General features: G+C 33.7%; 1 protein-coding gene across 1 annotated transcript; it reads right to left on the bottom strand.

The window, feature by feature from the left end:
- Positions 1-12,952: 12,952 nt before the first annotated feature.
- LOC129950620 (SET domain-containing protein SmydA-8) lies at positions 12,953-22,004 on the bottom strand. The gene is made up of 5 exons (XM_056062549.1): positions 21,869-22,004; positions 21,681-21,809; positions 16,763-17,306; positions 16,140-16,703; positions 12,953-13,102 (listed from the first exon to the last, which is right to left on the bottom strand). Exons 1-5 carry the CDS (start codon positions 21,919-21,921, stop codon positions 12,953-12,955), a joined length of 1,440 nt encoding a protein of 479 aa, XP_055918524.1. The 5' UTR covers positions 21,922-22,004.
- Between the last annotated feature and the right edge of the window lie 637 nt (positions 22,005-22,641).

The raw sequence follows: 22,641 nt of genomic DNA, 5'->3' as shown, positions 1-22,641 counted from the left end.
AATGCTCAAAGTTTGTTACCGAAAATTGACGAGTTTCGTGACATTTTTATTAATTCAGATGTAGATGTTATTTGTGTTACTGAAACATGGTTAAGAGATGATATTGGTGACGAGTTGTGTTTTGTTGGGGGCTACCGCATTTTTAGGAACAATAGAGCAGATCGTGTTGGTGGTGGTGTGGCAATATATATAAAATCTTCTATAAAATCTAAACTAAAGTTTTCTTCTGAGAGAGGTAGTCCTATTGAATATTTATTCGTTGAGGTTTTTGGAAGCGAAAGCAATCTACTTTTAGGAGCAATTTATAGGCCAAATAAGCATATAGAACTTTCACAATTTTCTGAACTTTTAGAAGAAATCTCTCTGGGCTTTCCAAATATAGTTTTATGTGGAGATTTTAATTGCAATCTACTAAGCCCAAACATTTTAATTCATAACATGCGTGCACTCAATCTTAGCCCAGTTAATACTGTGACTCCGACTCACTTCTTTGACGGGGGCGCGACACTGCTTGACTTATTTTTGGTTAGTGAGATTAGGGATGTGGTTTTGTATGATCAACTTTCCGCACCGGCTTTTTCAAGGCATGACTTAATATTTTTGACAATAAAGTTTAATCTTATATATGCCGTCAAACAGATTTCATATCGTGATTTTAAGAATATTAATGTTCTGCACTTGGAGGAAGATACAAGAGCCATCAATTGGGATAACATTTTTTACATGCCTTCTTCCAATGAACAAGTTCAATTCTTAACGAACAAGATAAATCTTCTCTACGACACTCATGTTCCCTTGAAAACAAAAATTTTGAAACAAAATGATAAGCCCTGGTTTACAAATAATATAAGATCGTTAATGCAAAAACGGGATCATGCATTTAATAATTGGAAGCGGTATCGATTGCCCGAGTTACGACTCGCATTTTGTTCTCTTCGGAACAGAGTTATTGCAGAAATTCGTACAGCTAAATCTCAAATTTTCTCTAAGCATTTAAATGTTTCACTGAATGGGCGACAACTATGGAGAAACTTGCGAAACGTTGGCATTGGAAAGTTGAGAAATGCGACTGCTGTAGGTCTTGATGTAAACACACTTAACGAAGCATTTGCCTCACGACCGTCACTTTCGCCTTTGCCAATCACTTCTGGGGGTGTCTCGTTTGCGGAAGACTCAGATCATCCTGGTTTCGGTTTTCGAGCAGTAGATTCTACTGATGTTGTAGAAAGCTTACTCTCAATCAAGTCTAATGCTATTGGTCTGGACGGAATTGATCCAAAATTTATAAAAATGATTCTGCCATTTTTGCTGCCCTACATCACGTTTACATTTAACTCCATTTTAATGTCTGGAGTTTATCCTGACATTTGGAAGGTGGCAAAAATCTTACCACTTCCTAAAAATGCTAAAGGAACCGAATTCAGACCTATTTCAATTCTTTCTTATTTATCTAAAGTTTTTGAGAAAATTTTGCAGAAACAAATCAACGCTTTTCTTACGACTAACTCCATGCTTACCTCGCAACAATCTGGTTTCCGCAAAAAGCACAGTTGTATAACTGCGCTTTTGAACGTAACTGAAGACATAAGGCAATCGTTGGATAAGGATGATGTAACTTTTTTGGTTTTACTTGATTTCTCCAAGGCATTTGACACAGTTAATCATGTCATACTTTGTAACAAGCTTATGCAGCAGTTTAATTTTTCAACAGGCGCCACAAAGCTCATATATTCATATTTAAACAATAGAAAGCAAGCAGTCCAAGCTGGTGACAGTTTGTCCAATTTTCTACCTACGTTATCTGGCGTTCCTCAAGGATCGATACTGGGTCCTTTACTATTCTCAATGTATGTAAATGAACTACCATCTTTGATCGATAATAGTTCCTGCCACTTGTATGCCGATGACGTCCAACTATATCTAAGCTGCCCTCTCGGACTTATTGACAATGGAGTCTCCAATGTCAATGAGGACCTTGAGAAAATTTTAAATTGGTCCCATTTAAATGGTCTTTTTTTGAATCCGAAGAAATCTAAATGCTTAGTTATCTCAAGAAAGAACTTAGATCTTGTTTACTTTCCTCAAATTATGTTAAGTAAAGGTCCAATCGAATACGTACAGACTGCAAAGAACCTTGGCGTTACATTTAATCGATATTTGACTTGGGACGATCACATAAACGGACTTGTCGGCAAAATGTATGGTGCTCTACGTACACTTTGGGTAACCCAGTATTTTACGCCAGTAAAAACACGAATACTGCTAGCAAAGACCTTGCTTATACCTATTTTGATTTATGGATGTGAGTTATATTGCAACTGTAGATATGATAGTAAACGCAAACTTAATACTGCTTTTAATAATATCGTTCGCTATGCTTTTGGTTTACGTAGGTATGACAGAATATCTAATTATTCTTCCCTGTTATTAAATATGCCCTTGGAAAATTATGTAAAACTTCGTTGTTTAATTCTCCTCTCCGATATATTGCACACACAACAACCACAATATTGTTTTGACAGAATATGTTTCCCCACCTCTAACAGGACTCGTCAACTAGTTCACCCTCGCTATACATGCTTAACTTCTGAGCGTCAATTTTTTGTAAATTCAGTTCGCCTCTGGAACTCCCTTCCACGCTTTATTAAAGAAAATCAAAACACAACAAGACTTAAAAAGGACTTAATAAATTACTTTTCAATTTAAAATTATATTACATACTTACATAGACCGTATAGAAAGTTATTAAACTTTTCATATTATAATAATAATCATAATATAAATAATTGAAATGTCATTTAATTATAATAATTACATTGTCATTCTCATTTATAAGCTTGTTACTACCTTATAAGATATTGTATCTTACAGTTACTAAGCGTTCAAAATAAAATAAATAAATAAAATAAATAAATAAATAAATAGCTTAAAACCATCTTTGAAAATGAAATGAAAAGAAAAAGAAAAAGAAAAGAATTATTCGGTCCAGTTTTTCTCACTGGCTGAATACAAGTAAGTAAAAGTGTTTGTAATGTAAACCTCATCATTATTTGTCGTGGGAATCAAGGCCAACCTCAATTCCCCGGAAACTAACATAAAACCACCAAAACAGTATTCAGTTACATCTTGGGATCCATTTCTACTAATGGTTCTCCAGGCGTATCAGATACACACGAGCTTTCTAACTTTCAGTCCACCAACTGTGGATGCATAATATTATGTTTGATCAATGCCCAGCAGTCAACAAACGAACCTCAACTCAAACGTGTCATTACTATTCTCTACAGGTTGCTAAAAAAGGCCAGAGCCGATTTCTTCAGCTACACGCCTAAAAGTGAGAAATTTAAGACGGTCCTTCTGAAGGGCATAAGTTCCTGCACGGAATCGGAGGAGCTCTTAGCTGAGCTCCGTCAAAAAGCCACTGACGATCTCGATTTTATCGGGATCAAGCCTTTCAGCACGGTGAAGTCCAGACGAAGGGGTTATAGGCTGCCAATGTTCCTAGTAACATTATCGCCCCAAAGCAGTTTTAAGAGTGTAAAAAAAATCAAATCTCTCGACAATCAAGCTGTACACTGGGACACATTAAAAAGGCACGTCGACATTCTACAATGTACGAACTGCCAGAGGTTTGGCCATGCAAATGCCAACTGCAATATGCAGTTGCGCTGTGTCAGATGCTCAGAAACCAACATCGAAGGCGAATAAAAGCTGGGGAATGAGCGGGTTGAGGATTTGACCCTGCTCAAGTGTGTTTTTTGTAGAAACCAAGGGCACCCGGATAACTATAATGGTAGCCCTAAGGTCCAACAAATAAAACAAAAACAGGCCAGTCAAAAAGCCGAAAGAAGTCGAACAGTTCGACAGGCTCGAACACAAAAAATCGTGGATCCCAAATTCTCTTACGCCCAAATGGTGTCAAGGAATGGGAAAACGAGACAGGTTCCACAACGGTTGCCCCCAAGGCCCCTGTGCCTAAGGCACCAGAGGTGCAGCCTGACATTGTAGCCTTGTTGTTGAGCATTCAAGGTCAACTAACAGGGCTGCAAAGTCAGATAAAAGTGCAAGGCAAAAGGGTACTACTCTTTGTTGCCTGGCCTGGCGCAATTTAGACCACAATGGGCGTGCTGCCGGAGACGCGCCTTAAAGTCCTAGCTGTGAATGTAAATTCACTCATTAGGATTGAACGAAGAGCTAATATGTTCCAATTGTTGACAGACTACAGTCCCGATGTGTTTATGGCTAGCGAAACTAAGCTTAACCACAAACACAAATTGCCTCATAAAAATTACAATATCGTAAGAAGAGACCGGCCCGACTCCACTCAAGGCCCCCTTGTCGCTCTCTTTATACGAAAAGGCATTAAATATAAAGTCATATACAACAATGAATTGCGAAAGCTCAAGACGCTTCTCTCTCACTCATGGGAAGAGGATGTATATGATTGCGGCTTATGCGGCTGGAGCTCCGCAGGTTATTTACTTTGCATCAGAACTCGAGATTCTTTTAAAGGAACTTAAACTGAGCTTGGAAGAAAACTATTTCATCTTGGCCGGTGATTTGAACGCAAAACATGAAGATTGGGGAAATCAACATTGTAATCCCAGAGATAATCATCTTTTTAATTTGATGAATATTTACAGCGTTGAATATGGCGTCGACCTGCTGGCTGCTAAAAAGCCATCGTATCCAAGAAGCGGCTCCTTTCTGGATATTTTGATGTACGACACAAGACTGACAGTTTCAGAGAAAGTGGGTAATCACCCTCGAAACTGCTTACAGACAGTCGAGTACGACAGTGATTACTGCGGACTGGCTGCTGTAATGCAGATTCCGAAAGAACGCATGCGTTGCTCTCGTTTCACCAACGCCCAAACGAGAGAACTTCGTTCGAGTGACATAGCCCCACCAAACAACAGACACATGACAAATACAGAAATTGACCAACATTTACAACAGATGGATGAAACAATAAAACGACGATGGAACGGACAATACCAAAGTACAAAGAACGGGACCAAATGGACGCTTACAGAAACGCGACTATGGACGCACTGCGAAGGCAAGACTCAAAAACTTGTACAGACGACTTACAGACCCACATGACTTGGAGGTTAGGACACTGAAGTCGTCAATAAACAATGTCAATCTGTTGATTAAGAAGAAGTACAGGTTATCAATTAACAAGTACTGGGATCGTAAGATAAGGTCAGTTAATTTAAGTGACCCTAGTATGGTTCCTGACATCAACAATATATTCAGGAAAAAGAACGACAATGACCTTCCGAGTCTGAAACTCCAAAGAACCGAAGAGAACAGAGACGTACTCATGACAGCGCAAATAGATCCAGAGGAAGCCATCTTTGACGATGACTTTTATATAATTGAAGATCCGAAGGAAAAAGTGGAGGCGGTGGGAGCTGCTTTGCAACAAGTGTACAAGGTGAATGTTGGCATTCGCCACAACCACGACCCAGAAAACAGAGCCCTACTTAATCACTTTTTCCTTTAAAATAATATGACACAATGGCGATCTGAGAACCGCTGTTTCATGCGGTTCAATGACGATTCCTTGGCAAATGCCATATTCGTCGAGCAAACGGGACCAAGTCCCTTGTTAGTGACGAAGGTTGAGCTTCAGCTCATTTTCAATTCAATAAAAAGTAAAAAGTCAGAACTTTGTACTAAGACATTTACCGATTGAAGCAATTAACGTTTACTCTTCAATAATGCACTGAATAATGCATATTATCCAGTACATTGGAAGACCGCTGTGGTTCATCCTCTAACGAAAAAAGAGAAAGGACAACTCCAACCCGTCAAATCTTCGGTCGATAAGTCTTCTTCCGAGCATCAGCAAAGTTTTCGACAAAAACCTTAAAAGGGCTCTGACTAAGTAGGCTGCGGACAACAACATAATTCCGGATAAACAGTTCGGGTTCAAGGCAGGTCATGACACAATTCATGCTGCGTCTAAACTCGTTTCTGATATCCAATGGAATAAATCAAAACAACAATGCACAGGTGCTGTTCTGGTTGATTTGGTCTTCAACAGGGAGCGGTGAATTCGCGATTGCGATTTACAAAGGCAATCGCGTACGCCGACGATCTAATTGCGTACAGAACGGCCCGAAAGGTTGAGGTTATTAGAATTCTCTTGCAGCGTGATTTCGACAAGATTCAGCGATATTGCGACGACTGGGAACTGAAAATAAATGTTCAGAATTCGGAGACAATTCTTTTCCGGACTCCGTTGGCTGGGGCCACGAGGGATACGTGCAAGAATTGGTGCAAGATGGTCATCGTTGATCTTCACGGGCAGCCATTAGCGAGCAAAAGTGTAGTGAAGTACCTCGGTATCTGGTTAGATCAGTATTTATATTTTGACAGACATATAAATGCTGCTCTGACCAGGACCAGAGGAGCCATCGCTCTGACTAAACGGCTGTTTTTTAAGCAGTCGGCTTGACCCCAGAGTGAAGGTAATTTTCTTCATGGCCATCATACGGCCAATGATCGTTTTTGGTTGTCCTGTGTGGTTCAACGTTGCCCATTCCCAGATGGAGAAGTTTCGGGTGTTCGAGCGGCAGTGTTTACGACGCTGTACCGGCTTATATCGAACAGCCGAATCTTCTTATGTGCATTACTATTCCAACGAGGTCCTGTACAACGGGGCTCGAATCAACAGAATTGACAATTTCGTGATAAGACTCGTTCGAGGTCACATTGCAAGAGCTATGTCTTCCACCAACAATTTAATTTTCGGGGTGTTCTATCCGAACGTCGAGTATTTTGAAAGTGCACGCTTGAGCGGCTTCATTCCCCCAGAGGCATTCTTCTTTGTAGATAGATGCGGTCTGATACAGGAAAGATTGGCAGTTCCGCTAATCTACCACGTCAGACGACGAACCGTGGATAGGCGACTCCTGTACAATCGGGACGTCATGGTACAAGTTGGAGCAGAGCTCCTTCGGTTCAGTACCAGTTTTGGTAGCTTCAATCGGCACTTGATAGTGGGTAGTCGGGATGGGGTTTTATGTCTTGGCCCGCTTACATACTTGTTTTATAGTTTTAGGGTTTAGTTTTAAGTAGAATAGGCATGGTGGCACAAAAAGAAATACAAACAAAAAAATAAATAAAACAAAAAATGGAATAAATACAAAAAGTTAAAAAAAAGAAGACAACAAAATATGAAAAACAAAATGTTAGATAGTTAGATTTGCTGCTGCGGTTGTTTTAGTTTTAAGTAGTTTATAGGTAGAATAGGTAGTTTAAGTTAGCTTTAAGTTTAATATTGAGGACCTTATTTTAATTAGTTCTAAGTAAAAATAAAAAAGGATATTGACATTAGGTTTTTTCAAACTTTTCTAATAAATAGAAAAATAAATAAAATTGAATTGAAGTAAAACAGATCTTAGGGCCGAAAGGCATTAGTAGTTAGTGTTACAGTTTAACTTAGAGTGTCCGTATTGGAGTATATTTAGTATATTTATTTAGGCTAGTTTTATGAATTTTTGTCTAGCTTTAAGAATAAAAAAAGTGCTTTGGACTGTCATGCCAGAAGTCTTGGGTTCAATCCCTGCATATGTCATCTTAAGTTGTTTGTTCACGGGTACTGCCTCTTGCGAGGAGTTGACAAATCCTCCAAGAGTAATTCTTGTCATGAAAAGCGCCTTCTCAAACTAGCCGTTCGGATTCGGCGTATAAACTGTAGATCCCCTCCATTCCTGACAACATTACTCGCACACAGGAATGGTTGAAAGTTGTAAGTCACTAGGCCCTAGTTCTCAACGGACTGTTGCGCCACCCAATTTATTTAAGAATAAGTAAATACTATGGTTTAATTGCATCAACATCCTACACGGTGCAACGATCTTACGATAATATTCAGTGACGCTTTGTACAATGAATGAATGAGTTAAAGGCTATTTTTCCCACATTTCGGTGTGCCAGATGATAAGTTTTAATAAAAAACTAATCAGTAACGTATTTGACTACTATATATCACAGCAAAAACTCTGTCGCGTCTCCACATTAAAAGATTTAGGTGTTCATTTCTGTTCCAACTTAGAGTTTTCACATCACATTCATTTTATTGTTAATAAGGCAAGTTCTATGCTTGGTTTTATGATAAGGTGGGAAAGGAGTTCAATGATCCATATGTTACTCGTTCTGTAATAGTTAAATGTTAATTATGTTTTGTATTTTGTGCGTGTGTTAGGCTATAATTGTATTATTTTTACTAACAACTAACACATGTACTTATGATGAGCTTGTGATCGTAGTTTGACGCTTGCTATAAGCTTTCTGAAATTCTGATGTGTAAAAATAAGCATTGATTGCTATTGAGGATTATTATTATCATTGCCAACTTCTGATTTAATAGACACTGAATTGAATCGTGAACTACAATGCAATACTCTAGAAATGGCAGTGATTATGGCTAGAAAAGTCCCACTAATGAATAAAGAACGCAGAACCATTTATGACTACGTCATACTCGCCGTTTCGGCAGGACAAGATGGATTCTTTTTTTGGATGCACCAGGTGGAACTGGCAAAACATTCCTTATTTCGCTAATTCTTGCTAAAATATGACCAAATAATGGTATCGCATTGCTGTTGCATCTTCTGGCATTGCGGCAATTTTATTGGATAGAGTTTAAACAAAAATCATCCAATAACTGTTAGATATGTATAGGCGACGGAAAAGTTACTACAGATGAAACTGGATGCATAAAATTACCGGTTGATTTCTGCTGATGATCTTATTTACCAGAAATGTTCTCCCTGTAGACAGACAATATACAAATCATAAGTCGCTGGCAGAAAAACCAATTTTAGCAAAAATGTGTGTCAACGAATTAAATCTCAAGATACAACATTTGTTACCAGAAGATTTGGTGTCATACAAATCTATTGATACAGCTTGTGATGCTACCGTAGCTGTAAATTATCCAACTGAACCCACCACGACCCACACAGATAACTTCCCATCCCGTCTTTCGATTTGTCTTGCTTAAAAATGTGTAGGTTATCGTGTTGGGTTAAAAAAGTTTTCAGTTGAATTATTTTTTAAAAAATTAAAGAATTACCAACAATATTTTTCATATAAAGAAATAGTTTGGTTTGAAAATCTAGTTTTGTTAACTAAATTCTTAGTAGAAAACATTTTTTTACCAATTTAAGTAGCATTTCTTGTAATTTTACAAATTGGATGAATGAAATTAATTTGAGAGATATCAGAAACCGAACATCAAAATTTTACCAAATTTGCGTACTTTTTTTGTATATTTTATTTTTTTTTATGAATAAACGGACTGTTGGATTTTTATAAAAAAAAATACTGAATATCGAATTTTTTATGACATACAAAAAATGTACAGACAATATTTTTAATTTTTGAAAAGCTATTTGAGTCGATAATAAATTTTTACCAATTTTTAGTATTGTTTTTTTTTAGGTTTTTAATTTTTGTAAAAGAAAATTTAATTCGATTTTTCTCACAAAATTTTCAAAATTATGACAACAATATTTCTTAAAAGATAAAAGTAGTTTAAAGCCAATATCTCAAAGTTTTGAAAATAAATTTAAGTCGAAAATCAATTTTTACCACCTTTTATTAATTTTTTTGTTTAGGTTTTTATTTTTTGTAAAAAAAAAACTGTCAATTTGATTTTTCTGAAAATTGTTCTAAATGTTGAAAAAAATATTTCTTACAAGATAAAATTATTTTTAAGCCATAGTCTCAAAGTTTTGAAAAGTTTTGAAAAGATATTTGAGTCGAAATCCAATTTTTACAAACTTTGAGTAATGTTTTTTTTTGTTTTTATTTTTTATAAAAAAAAAAACTGTCAATTCGATTTTTTCTCAAAATGATACCAGATGTTAAGAACTTTATTTTACGTAGCACAAAATTGTTTTGGAGATATAATCATTTTCTGTTCATACAATTTTCGAGGTGACAAATATTTTTTTTTAGTTTTTTTTGATTTATAAAAAAACGTTAATTGGATTATTTTACAAAAATATACTTCTTTGGTATCACGTTACAATATATTATATAAAATTTAATTCAAGTTTATAGCGATTTTTGTCCGTAAGATATTTAGGGTTAATCAAAATGTTCACCTTTTTTTTAAACTGCTATCTGTATAACAAAATGTATTTGAAGTCGATATCTCTTCTTGTTCTTGAGCTATGGACAACGGAAAAAACATAGCGAACGTACGGACGTACGAACATACGTACACACGCACGCACAGACATCTTTCTAAAAATCTTTTATTTCGTTTCTAGGTTCTCTGAAACGTGAAGAAATGTCAAACTTTTCAAGTGAAAAATCGGACCATTACAATAACTTCCTATGGGAAGTTAAAAATTAATGAAAATTGTTATCGAAGCCTTAATTCTTAATTGGAAATTCCGAGGTAAAAATATATTATCCCAATCCCAATTTTACCCACAGTTGTGCTAACTCAATTCAAACGCCTTCAATTTCCGATTTGATTGGCATTTGAAATGACTATCAATAAGTCTCAAGGCCAAACGATGTCTGTCGGCGGCTTAAATTTGAGCACTTTATGTTTAAACGGACAATAATACGTGGCGTACTCTCGAGTGGGCAAACCATCCAGTTCTTTTGAATTGGCGAAAGATGGGATCACACAAAATATTGTATACTTTGTTGCATTAAGGGATTGATATTATTTTGTATCCTTGTAGTATTGTCATAATTAGCGATAGATATGTATAGTATATACATGATTTTAAAGAATTAATTTTAATAAAAATAAAAAAAATTGTTTGGTGATTTGTTATTTTAATATTTTGTCACCGTTTACAGTGCGCTCTAATACCTATACCTTTGTATATGAAAACCATAGTACTCTCATGGTGGAAGTCGAATAGTGCGGCATAAACATATTTTTTGTGGAACGTCTAGCGAAGACATTAATGGAGAAATCGATTGCAGTCGGGAGACTTATAAATGTTATACTTTATAATACAATATATAATACAAAGAAGAAACTTTAAAAATACATGCAATATATTTTCCCGTACCCGTGGCATGATGGTTAGTGCGTTAGACTGTTCGAGCCCTGCCCGTGCCACCTAAAGTTTTTATTCACGGGTATTGCCTCTTGCGAGGAATTGACAAATTCTCCAAGAGTAATTCTTGTCATGAAAAAGCGTTTTCTCAAATTAGAAGTTCCGATTCGGCATATAAACTGTAGGTCCCCTTCATCAATGCAATTACTCGCACACAGGAATGGTTGAGTGTTAAAAGTCACTAGGCAGTGGTTCTCTACGGACTGTTGTTTATTAATACTTTTTAAATAATTCCAAGTTTGATTCAATCGATTAAGTACTTTTTCTACAAAATTAAAACAAATAAGTATTTATATAGTTTCATAAATTATTTTAAAATATTTAGAAACATAATTTGCTTTGTGTGCATTTGAAAACAAAACAAACTGAAGATTATTCAAGGTTATAACGGATATGTTACTCGATTTGGTTTATTATTTTTTTAACTCCTTGTATTACTATGAAAGTTTTTTAGTTTTTTTTAAAAAGTTCATGCAGAAACGAGTTAAAGGTTGTTTTGTCCAGTTTGAGATTTGTGTGTGGTAAATACATGTTAAAAGTGCACATTTTTGTTTGATTTGTTTTTTCTTAAGTTTTAAATTGTGGTGCCTCATTGCTCCCTCATAACGATAAGAGTTACCGCAGTTTATTTTAAGAAGATTTCGCATGTTTAATTTGTCTCCACAAACAAAAAACGGTATAATATCTATTTAAGGTTAGGGTGAGCCAACTGAGAACACCAGTGCTTGTCAAGATTTTTAAAGAAATTAAGATTAATACAAAACAAATAATACATAAATCGCATTTTGGTAGTTACCTCATAAAGTGTAGTATTATTTTAAGGGCCGATATTGAATGTGAACGTTAAGTTTTTTTGTTCTGAATTTTTATTGGACATTTTAGACTAATTCAATTGAAACTATGGAAAGATACACAATAAAGCAAAGCGTTAAAATTATTCAGACTTATTATGAAAATAGGAGTTTAAATCAAAATGCATATCGTGCACAAAAATGTTTATCCGGGATTTGAATCAAACATATTACGATAGTAGAGAAGTCGAAAAAACTAATTCTCCAGTTCCGTCCGTCCGTCCGTCTGTATGTATGAGTCAGTCCTATACTTTATTTTAATAGTTTTTGCATACTAGAATACAAAACAATGTTTTGAATCCCCTCCAGAAGTTATGCTGTCCGTGGCGTGACGGTAAGAGTGTAGAAGTGTACATGTAAAGGTCTTTGGTTCAATCCCTGCCTGTCCCTTCTCAACGTCTTTTGCATAGGTACTGTGCCTCTTGCGGAGAGTTGACAAATCCTCCTAGAGTAATTCTTGTCATGAAGTGCTTTCCCAAATCAGCCGTTTAGATTCGGCATACAAACTGACTCGCACACAGAAATGCATGAGAATTGTAGTTCACAAGGCCCTTGTTCTCTACGGACTGTTGCTGCACTTAATTTATTTATTTATATTTAATTATTTCAAAGTCAGTACAACTTCTATTTCTTGAAGGATTGAAACCAGGCTTCTGAAATGTAAGTTCTACGATTTAACCATCACGCTCACTCAGAAACGGAAATATGTATGTGTTCCTATTAGAAACATTTATTTTGAGAATTAACTCACAATTTTTGTTAATTTTAACATAATGTTCCAATTCATCACGATCACTATTTTCCAGGAATGTATGTTTTTACTACTAAAAAAACAGGTAGAAATGAACACCCAGCGGCGAAAATAGTCGAATGTTAATTTATTCTGTTTTGTTATTAGAATATATATATGAATACAAAAAGTACTTTTCATTTATATATGTATGCATTTTAAAAAGATACACACAAATAGATTTAAAGAATTTAATTCTTTTATTTAGACAACATCCTTATGTCGTTTTGCAAGTCTCGAAGCTCTTTAAGCATATTTCTTGTTAGTTGTCCTTCCGGTGTATTGACTGGTTCATACAATAGCATCCGAATTGCTTCTCTAAGCATGATTTCAGCTTCTCCAAGAATTCCCTTAAGAAAAAATAGATTTTTTTAAAAACAGATTAATTATACACTATGCTTAAATTTGATTGGTGTTGATGATTTAAATGTTTTTTAAATTGTATGCCTATCAAAATGGAAAATTGAAATTGAAAAAAAAAATAGATCTACAACCAAGAAGTTGGATTCCCATCCATTAATATCTATGACCATATATTTAAGGGCTTCGTTCAAACTTAATGACTAAATACCAAAATCAGTTATTAATTAAAATGCTCATATCAAATTAAAAAAAATCAGGCTGGGATACGACCCACACTGATAACTCCCCTTCCGTGCCCGTCCGTCGATTTTTCTAAAACTTTTAAAAAAATACCTAGAAAAATATTTTGCGTTAGATAAGAAAATAAAGATGATTAAAACGTTATTCTTCGTTGCATATGATAAAGCTGCAGTTAATATCGTTTTGTGTTAGCAAAATATTCGAAGCAACTAATTTTTTTTAGATGGATATGAAACTTTTAACTGAATTTGGTTCAAAATTGTACCTATTTGGTATCAGGTTACATTATACACTAAGTTACAAAAAAAAGTGGCGCAACTTGAATTTTTGCAATAATTTCAAATATGTTCGGAAAAAAATGTTTCCACTTCTTCCAAATAGTCCTTAACGGACCTGCCAACGTGAAAAGAACAGCATAATCCTCTAGAATGTTACTGATACACTAATAAGAGTTCACAGATCCCTCCAAGATACACAGCTCAGTTTTTTCGTGCATGGAAATTCCTGCCCAACACTATGACGGAACCTCTCCAGAAATTTTCGCGCTGGGCAACCGTTGACGAAGACAATCTCTCACCTAATCTTCTCCAAACTCTGCTACGTCCATCTGGTGAATGTAGACAAAACCTTAATTCATCAATAAAGAGAACTTTAACCCAGTCGGCCTCGGTCCAATCTTTGGGAAGGTGACCAAATTCCAACCGAAGCACGTCGCTTGTGCTGTACCGTTAGTCCTGGTACGCAAGCAGGTCTTCTTGCCCTCAGGCCACTATCAACTAAAGGCCGCCTAACCGTTTGAGCATTCACAGCTGTCAACCATACGGATCGAAGTCTGTGAGACAGCTCAACTGCTGTTTGGTGATGATCTCGAATGCTTTGAAGCACCAAATATCGATCATCCTTTGTAGATGTTGCCCAAGGGCGACCTTAGCCTTCGCGCCGGGTGTATAAGTTGGTGCTCCTATATCTTTTCATGGCTTTTCCGATCGTTTGTCGTCTACCAAAGACAACGACACGTATTACATGGAAAATGGAAAGATATTATGCAAACGGACACACAAATATACCGTAATTTAAAAAAAAATAAATCCATGCACAAAAATAGAGACATATTATCAAAACAATAATAACACATAAAAAAGTATGACTGCGCCTTTTTTTGTAACTCAGTGTAATATAAAATTAAATTAAAGTCGCTAGAATTGGTTTGGTTTGCTAGATATTTGAAGTCACACATTTAATTTTGTTTGAAAGTCCTTTCTGCATTTTCGATCTTATTATCTGTAAAGAAATTAATGGCGAGTCTATGTCTTTACTGGTTCTTGAAATACGGCGTACAAAAGCACCCACAGACATCTCTCTAAAAATCTTTGATTTAGATTCCAAAGACCTTGAAACGTCGACATGTGTCAATATTTTCATTTGAATAAATATGAAATGCAAGATGTAATTGATTACCCGCCATGCGTCTACCAAATGTATTTCCGTGTTTAGAGTGCTTCACAAGGCATCAATTAAATAATTACAATATTTCTCTATCATTCTAAGGGCTTGTTTTACTATGTGTTTTAAGTTTTTGTATGTATGTATGTATGCCAATAATAATGACTAAAATTCAGATTTTGTGAAACACTCTTTTAAAGAAAAACATTAATTTGGGTGCCAAACTGCTAATTTTAATAGCAGGCCGCGCAGAAAAAATGTATAGCTGTAAACTTCGTAGACAGTAAGACCACATTTGCCCGAGCTTCATCTTAAATTTTGTCGGCAACAAACAAATAGCCACCGCCTTGATCATTAAAAAATATTAAACTGTTTTTGACATTGCCGAAAACAAATTTTTGATTTCGAACATTATACTACGGGCGATAGCGATATATTTGTGGAAATCATTTTTACAAAACTGCATTTTTTCTATAATAGTTTAAGTCTTACAAAAAAATGCGAGTCCAGTTTGCTTTTTAAATACTATTAACCAAATTATGCAAAACGTTACAGAAAAGAGTATAATTATCAATTTTTACAAACCAGAAAGTTGTCACAAACAAAACTGGTGTCAAATGAAAGATTTCTTTCATTCTTCCTTATGTAAAAATTCAATGAAATTAAGGTGATTTTGATACCTTATTTATAATTGCGCGTTACCTACCCGCGCAACAATCGCAATCTATAAATAAATAAATTTGGTGGCGTAACAGTCCACAAAGAACCAGGGAATATTGACTAACAAATCTCAACCTTTCCTGTGTGCAAGTAATGTTGACAGAGATGGAAAGGGACCTACAGTTTATTGCCGAATCCGAACGGCTAATAATTTGAGAAGACACTTTTCATGACAAGAATTACTCTTGGAGGATTTGTCAAGAGGCAGTACCCGTGAAAAAAGTTAGGTGGCGCAGGCAGGGATTGAACCCCACACCCCTTTTGATTTAATTAAAATTTTTTAATAACTTTTCCAAGGCAGAAAGTTTGGTAGGCTGACATTTTTGTCTGTGTTTACAAAAAATCAATTTTGTAGGTATTAACGAGAAAAATAACTCCCGCGATCATAGATAATAATCAACTCCAAAATGGGTTAACGCACCAAGTTTACTTATTGCACTATGTTCGAATTTTTACGGCACGGCGGGTTTGGTACATCTTGCATGCATGGGTTTTAAGTTAATAAACACTTTATTTAAAACTAAAGTTTTAAAACTCAAAAAAAAAAAAAAAATGAAAATAGGTAATTGCATGAATTGGTGTTAAGTGAATACATGCATTATATGTACATATTTCCCCTACCAACAATTCACATTCATTTATTTCACTCTCGTGAAACCTAAGTCGATTAAATTCTGTATAGGATGAAAACATTTCATATAAGGCGATTGCTTTTAGTCTTGATATTCCAGGTTGAACTATTTGAAGAACTGCCAAAATATCTCCACAAAGTGTTGTTTTTCGTTGTAGTACCATTTTTCCAGGTTTGCAGATAGGATTCATAAGAAACGAACGCAATATGGCTGCCACATTCTGTTTTAGATCAATAATGAGATAATGGTTGCAGTGGAAGACCTTAGAGAACTTTGATATAAGACCCTCGTATTTTCGGATATCGTCTTTTGCAAGGTATATCTCCTCTTTTGCATTTCTAAGAATACTTTTGACATATTCTTCATCAATCATGAAAGAACATTTTTCACACATCCAATTTGCCCTCTGAACTATTACGCCATCGCCACTAGGACATGCATTGCAAAGAAGGCTACTCATGTGGGATCCTAGTTCGGTTGGATCGTCACACCTAGTACAATTACAGTAAAAGTATTTTCCAATCAATAAAGCATTACGTCGTTCTTCTGTTCCCTGAAATGTATTCTTTTTAAAATATATTGTTAAGAATTTCATAATAAGTTATTAAGTACCAATAAGGGATTTGTATAACAATAAGTTAGCATATCTCCTTTCTCAACATTACAGTTTGCATATATCCTCATTTGATTATTTCCATCTATTGCTATCACGGTATTCGCTACACAATGGTGAGCCAGCAGTGATGCTTTCAAGTAAATTGCTCGCATTGATCCTTCATCTGGAGCTCGAATCTCAAAACTATTCACATCAATTACTCCACAAATATGTTGAATAAGTTCTTCATTTATATTTCTTGTTTCCTTGAAACAAGGAATAATTCCCGAGGAAATAATGGGTTCAACAATAGTTTTAGTGTGGTCAGACCAAATTTCGGTTCCCCTTCTAGTTTCTTGATGAGACTCCAAGCTGCACAATTGTTCGTAAACGTTTCTTGTATGGGGGTTTTCGTTTAGTAGCAGACATTTTATAATTCCATATAAGTTCACGTTATCTAAGAGGAACTTCGAATTGATATTTTTACGTTTCACAAAGAAACTACATTCGAATTCGTCGTGGGAAGGACAACTTTCACAAAGAAGTAAAATATTGCAAATTCTGAAAAAAAAAAATAAACATTTTAAAAATGATTTAATTTGTATTTATTAAAACTAAACTACTTAATTTCAATATAAAGTTTAAAAGACTGTACATTGTCCCGATGCATCTGATAGGAGATGTTAATTCTGTGTGCCATCAAATAAAAATATTGACATTTATTTCCATATCTTTTCTAGCATTTCTTAAAAGTTTGTATTTAATACAAACAAATATAAATTGGATGAATGAAATTAATTTTAATTCAATATCTTCCATTATTCACAAGATGTCGAAAATCAAACATCAATTTTTAAAATTTTTTTGTAGATTTTAATTTTTTATGAAAAAACTGACTGTTGGATTTTTATAAAACTGAATGTTGAAAACAATATTTTCAGTGAGATAAAATAATCTGAAGCCAATATTTTCAAATTTTCAAAAGCTATTTGAGTTGAAAGTAAATTTTTACCAAGTTTTAGTATTAATGAATGTTAAAAACAATATTTTTATAAGATGAAATTTTTTTGAAGCCAATATCTCAAATTTTTGAAAAGATATTTGAGTCTTTCAATTTTTGCCAACATTTATTAATTTTTTTTAGGTTTTAATTTTTTGTAAAAAAAACTTTAAATTCCTACAAAATTATTATGGAGATAAAATCAGTTTTTGTTCGTAAAATTTTTGAGGTGACAAATATTTTTTTTCAGTTTTTTTTTTGGTTTATAAAAAAAAAATATTAGTTGGATTTTTTCAAAAATCAATTTGTTTAGTATCTAGCGCTATTGGTTCGTGAGATACATAAATAGGTAAACAAGTGCATAAATAAATAAAGAAATAAAAAAACCTATAGATTAATTAACGAAAAAATATATAAATATAGTCCCCAGGGAAGCCAACTTGGCCCTTTTTTGTTCATCCTGTCTATTAACGCAATATCGTCATAACCACGTTCAAGTGAAATTCTCATTTTTGCTGATGACATGAACATTTTTAAGATTATAAAAGTCCACCCATGATCGTATCCTTTTACAAAGCCGACATTGAAAGTTTCACATTTTGGTGTGGAAAAAATAGTCTGCCCTCAACTCTTTAAAATGAGAGACGATAACTTTTACTAAACAACGAGTCGTTAGTGTATTTGATTGCTGTATATCACAGCAAAAACTTTGTGACGTCTCCACATTTAAATATTTAGGTGTTTATTTCTGTTCCAACTTAGAGTTTACACATCACATTAATTTTATTGTCAATAAGGCAAGTTCTATGCTTTGTTTTATAAAACCCTGGGCAAAGGAGTTCAATAATCCCTATGTTACTCTTTCTTTGTATAATTTCCATGTTCGTCCTCATCTTGAATATGCTTCGCAGGTATGGACTCCCTATTACGAAATTCATAGAAAACATATTGAATCAATTCAACATAATTTGATTCGCTTTGCCCTAAAGGGTCTTCCTTGGGAAGGTCCTTATGATCTGCCTCCCTATGAACATCGTGTTGAGTTTCTTCAATTGCAATCTCTTCATCAAAGGCGTGTTAATAATGATTTAATATTTCTTCATCAACTCATTAACGGTGAAATTAATGCACCTTATTTGCTATCTTTTGTAAATTTGAATTACCGAGGCGGAACTCATCGCCTACGTTCTTTTGATTTTATACATATTGACTTCCATAGAACTAACTATGGGAAAAATCAAGTTTTAAGGCGATTGAGCATTTTATATAATTTAAACTGTTCTTCGATATATTTGAATTTAAATAAGGTGGGATTAAAATCATTGTTTAGAACCAGTGCTCCACTGTCGTAAACGTCTTTATTTTATCTTTTGTTGTTCTATATTAATTCATGTTAATGTTAATTATGTTTTGTATTTTGTGCGTGTGTTAGGCTTTAATTGTATTATTATCTTACTAACAACTAACACATGCACTTATGATAAGCCTCTGATCGTGGTTTGAAGCTTGCTATAAGCTAACTACTTTCTGAAATTCTGAAGTATAAAAAAAATAATAGCAATGGTGTTAAGTGGAAATAGCCCAAGGACGATAGGACATAGGAGAACAAATGAACACATCCTTTTTAGATGAAACATTCAAAGTAGCTCTGAAATACATATAACATATTTGTTCAATATTTAATTTTATTTTAATAAATTGTGTATCGAATTCACGTTAATAGCTGTAGTAATTAAAGTTCGACGAACATGAAGTGAGTACACTATCACGACATGCTCTTGTCTATATAAAAGCGATGAAAAAGAAAAACCAAGAAATAATACGCATTCTTCAGATCTAATTCAAAAAAAAAAAAACATTATTTCCACTAGAATTAAATTGACTGGAAATTGATTGATACTATTTATTAACGTTTATACGTTCAAACGTTTGTGATTCCATTTACAAATACATACAGATCATATATAATACAATTTTCAGAAAATTCCGACAAGCAGTTTTAAAATGAAATAAAAATCCACGAAAAATACAACGAAAACTTGGCTAAAGTATTATAAGAAAAAAGAAAGATATTGATTTTAAATTAGTTCATCTCACACACAATATTTTTATTAATATTTTGTTAATGTTTAAGAAAAAAACAACAGACGAACACTGATGGGAAGTTATCAGTATGGGTCGCATGCCAGCACCTTTTTTTTACATCTTTAAACACAAATGTAACTATATGAGGAATAATGCAATGGTTATTAATGATGTGAATATAAATCAATATTAAAATAGTTTAAATTATTCAATTTAAATTCAATTCAATGATATTTTATTTGACTACTGGCCGTTGGTAAAAATAATGTATTTATTTAAAATCCAACATAGGATACACCGTTTTAGTTACCACTGCAAAATGTTTGTTTCATATCGAAATAAAAACAATTTTTGGAATTTGATTGCATTGTTACATTTTCGAATATTCTTGTTTCATGTCTAGGCTCACAATGTCAAACAAAAATAAGTTTACAAATTAGTTTGACTTTATCCCCATAGAAACAATATTTTGCTTTACAAATTTCTCACTAAATAATGAAGCGGTTTAAATAAATTTCCTATCAAGCTCATAATAATTTTAAATTAAAACAACAAATTTATATTTTGTTGATTGAATATCTTTAAAAATAACTAATATTTTTTTGCGAAATTTAAATATAAAATGTATAAATACAACCACGAAATAACCACATACTTAAAATATCTTTAAGAAAAAATTAGTATGTAAACATCAGTTTAAAAAAAACACTAACTATTTTAGATATATATAATAAATCAATGTTTTTTGATTAATTAAATTTCGTTTAAATTTGTGAAGAAACAAATTAAATATAGCATATGATGAGCTTTCACTAAGAAATATTAAATCATTATTTACATGCCACGGTGTAGAGATTGCATTAAAAATGTGAATACGTTGTTGGCAGATCAAAATGTTGAACCTAAGTCAAAAGTTCATAAGAGCGAAGCGAATAAACTTATGTTGAATTGCAATTGCTACAGGGCGATTTTTATTAATTTCGTAAAGAAGGTCCCATATATGTGAAGCAAATTCAAAATAAGAGCAAATATGGTAATTGTAGAAAGGAAGAGTTACTCATTGAATTGCATTGTCTAGCGTTTTATTAAAAAAGCAAAGAACAGTACAATTAGTTTAAATTGTAATTTTTAAGTTGGAACAGAAATGCGAACCTTAGTCCTTAAAAGTGAAAATGCGACAGAGTTTGTGCTGCGAAATACAATAATCAAATACACCTACAAATCGTTTATTAGTAGAAGTTATCGTCTGGCATTTTGAAGAGTTCAGAGAAAGCTTATTTCTCATGAAAAGAGAAAAGCATACAAAAAAGTTTTCCTGGGGAACCCCAGGTTCTGAAATGTCTTAATTTCTGGTAATGTATGTTCTCAAAGGAATGTATAGTAGTTTTTGAAAAAAAGGAGCATAACGTCTGTTTATGTTCTTTTTTAAGAATATACAAATTTGAATATTCTTCTTCTGCTGTTTTTCTGGCACAGTAGGACTACTGGCATTGTTTTTGAGAAGTTCATTTAAATGTTTACTTCATAGGGCTTTAAGTCTTAATTTAATTACAGACTTATGTTGTACTTAATTAAGGCATAAGCTCCAAAAATAAAAAAATTGTACTGGACCATAAGTCCCTGCGCAAAAAAAAGATTCGCCGGGATATATAGCACATCCGATAACATAACTAATTCAATTGCTACATAAGTCAACTTATTTAATATTTCCTTGTGGCCACAGAATTATATATTTAGATAGAACATCACAGGATTTCGATTCAAAATAACACAGATTTTTATTAAAAACAAATATTGAATTTGTTTTTAGTTGGGGGCTCAAAAAATATCATTAATGTACAAAAACTTACCCACACTGACGTTTAGTTAACCTGTAACAATTTGTGCAACGTGTTTCACTGCAAGTTGGGATAATCAATGTTGGACCCTCGGTCAATAATACTTCACCAGCTGATATTTTCTTACCAGCTATTACATACCTATTAATATAATATTTTATTAATTAAAGTTCTGCGTGCTAATTAATACTGAATTGAACCTTCCTACAGTATCATTTTTCAATACTTCACATTTTTCACTGAATTCGAGCATATTTCCTTATTTTTTCTTGAGAACAACAACTGTTCCGTCAGTTAAGATGGAAAACAATTAATTTAATATCGTTTCAGTGCCTGACAAAAGGCTACACCGTACTAACAGTGCCAGAACATTGTGTTGAAATACATTGTGCAAAGAGAAATTAATTAGCATCTCCTTATCGCACTAAAAAAAGTGTATTAGCGAGAGTGCAGTATTTTCCACTTGAATGTTTTTGTTTTTATTTTTTTTATTCCCCTTGATTAGAGAAATAAATACATTTTTGTGAGGCCTAAATTTAGATTAGTTGAATCAAAGAATCAGTTCTATTCTTTAACGCTTTTGTACAAGACAAAATAACAAAGTTCATTACATCTTTTTTGGGGTTGCATTCGTTCCCATAACCATACATACATTTGTGTACAGTACATATGTTTTAATTTATCATATTGTTAAGTAATATCAATGTTTATACAGGTTTACCAGGTTATTATAAATTACAATTACAGACATTTTAGTATAACTAACTAGGTTTGGATGGATATTACCCAAATCATCAAAAGGCGTTAATTCGTGATGTATTGATGTAAACTTTCACAATCACTCAAGTAAAATAATAGTACTGTATATACAGTGCCGTTTAAAATAATAGCAAAGTAACCTCCCGATTAATTACTTTTTTGATATTAGAAAATTTTGTCTTCCGTTTCCGGAAAAAAATTAACGGTTGTTTCC

This window comes from Eupeodes corollae, chromosome 3 (genome assembly GCF_945859685.1).
Source record: "Eupeodes corollae chromosome 3, idEupCoro1.1, whole genome shotgun sequence".
In the NCBI taxonomy this organism is placed as follows: Eukaryota; Metazoa; Arthropoda; class Insecta; order Diptera; family Syrphidae; genus Eupeodes; species Eupeodes corollae.
This window is presented reverse-complemented; position numbering and strand designations above follow the sequence as displayed.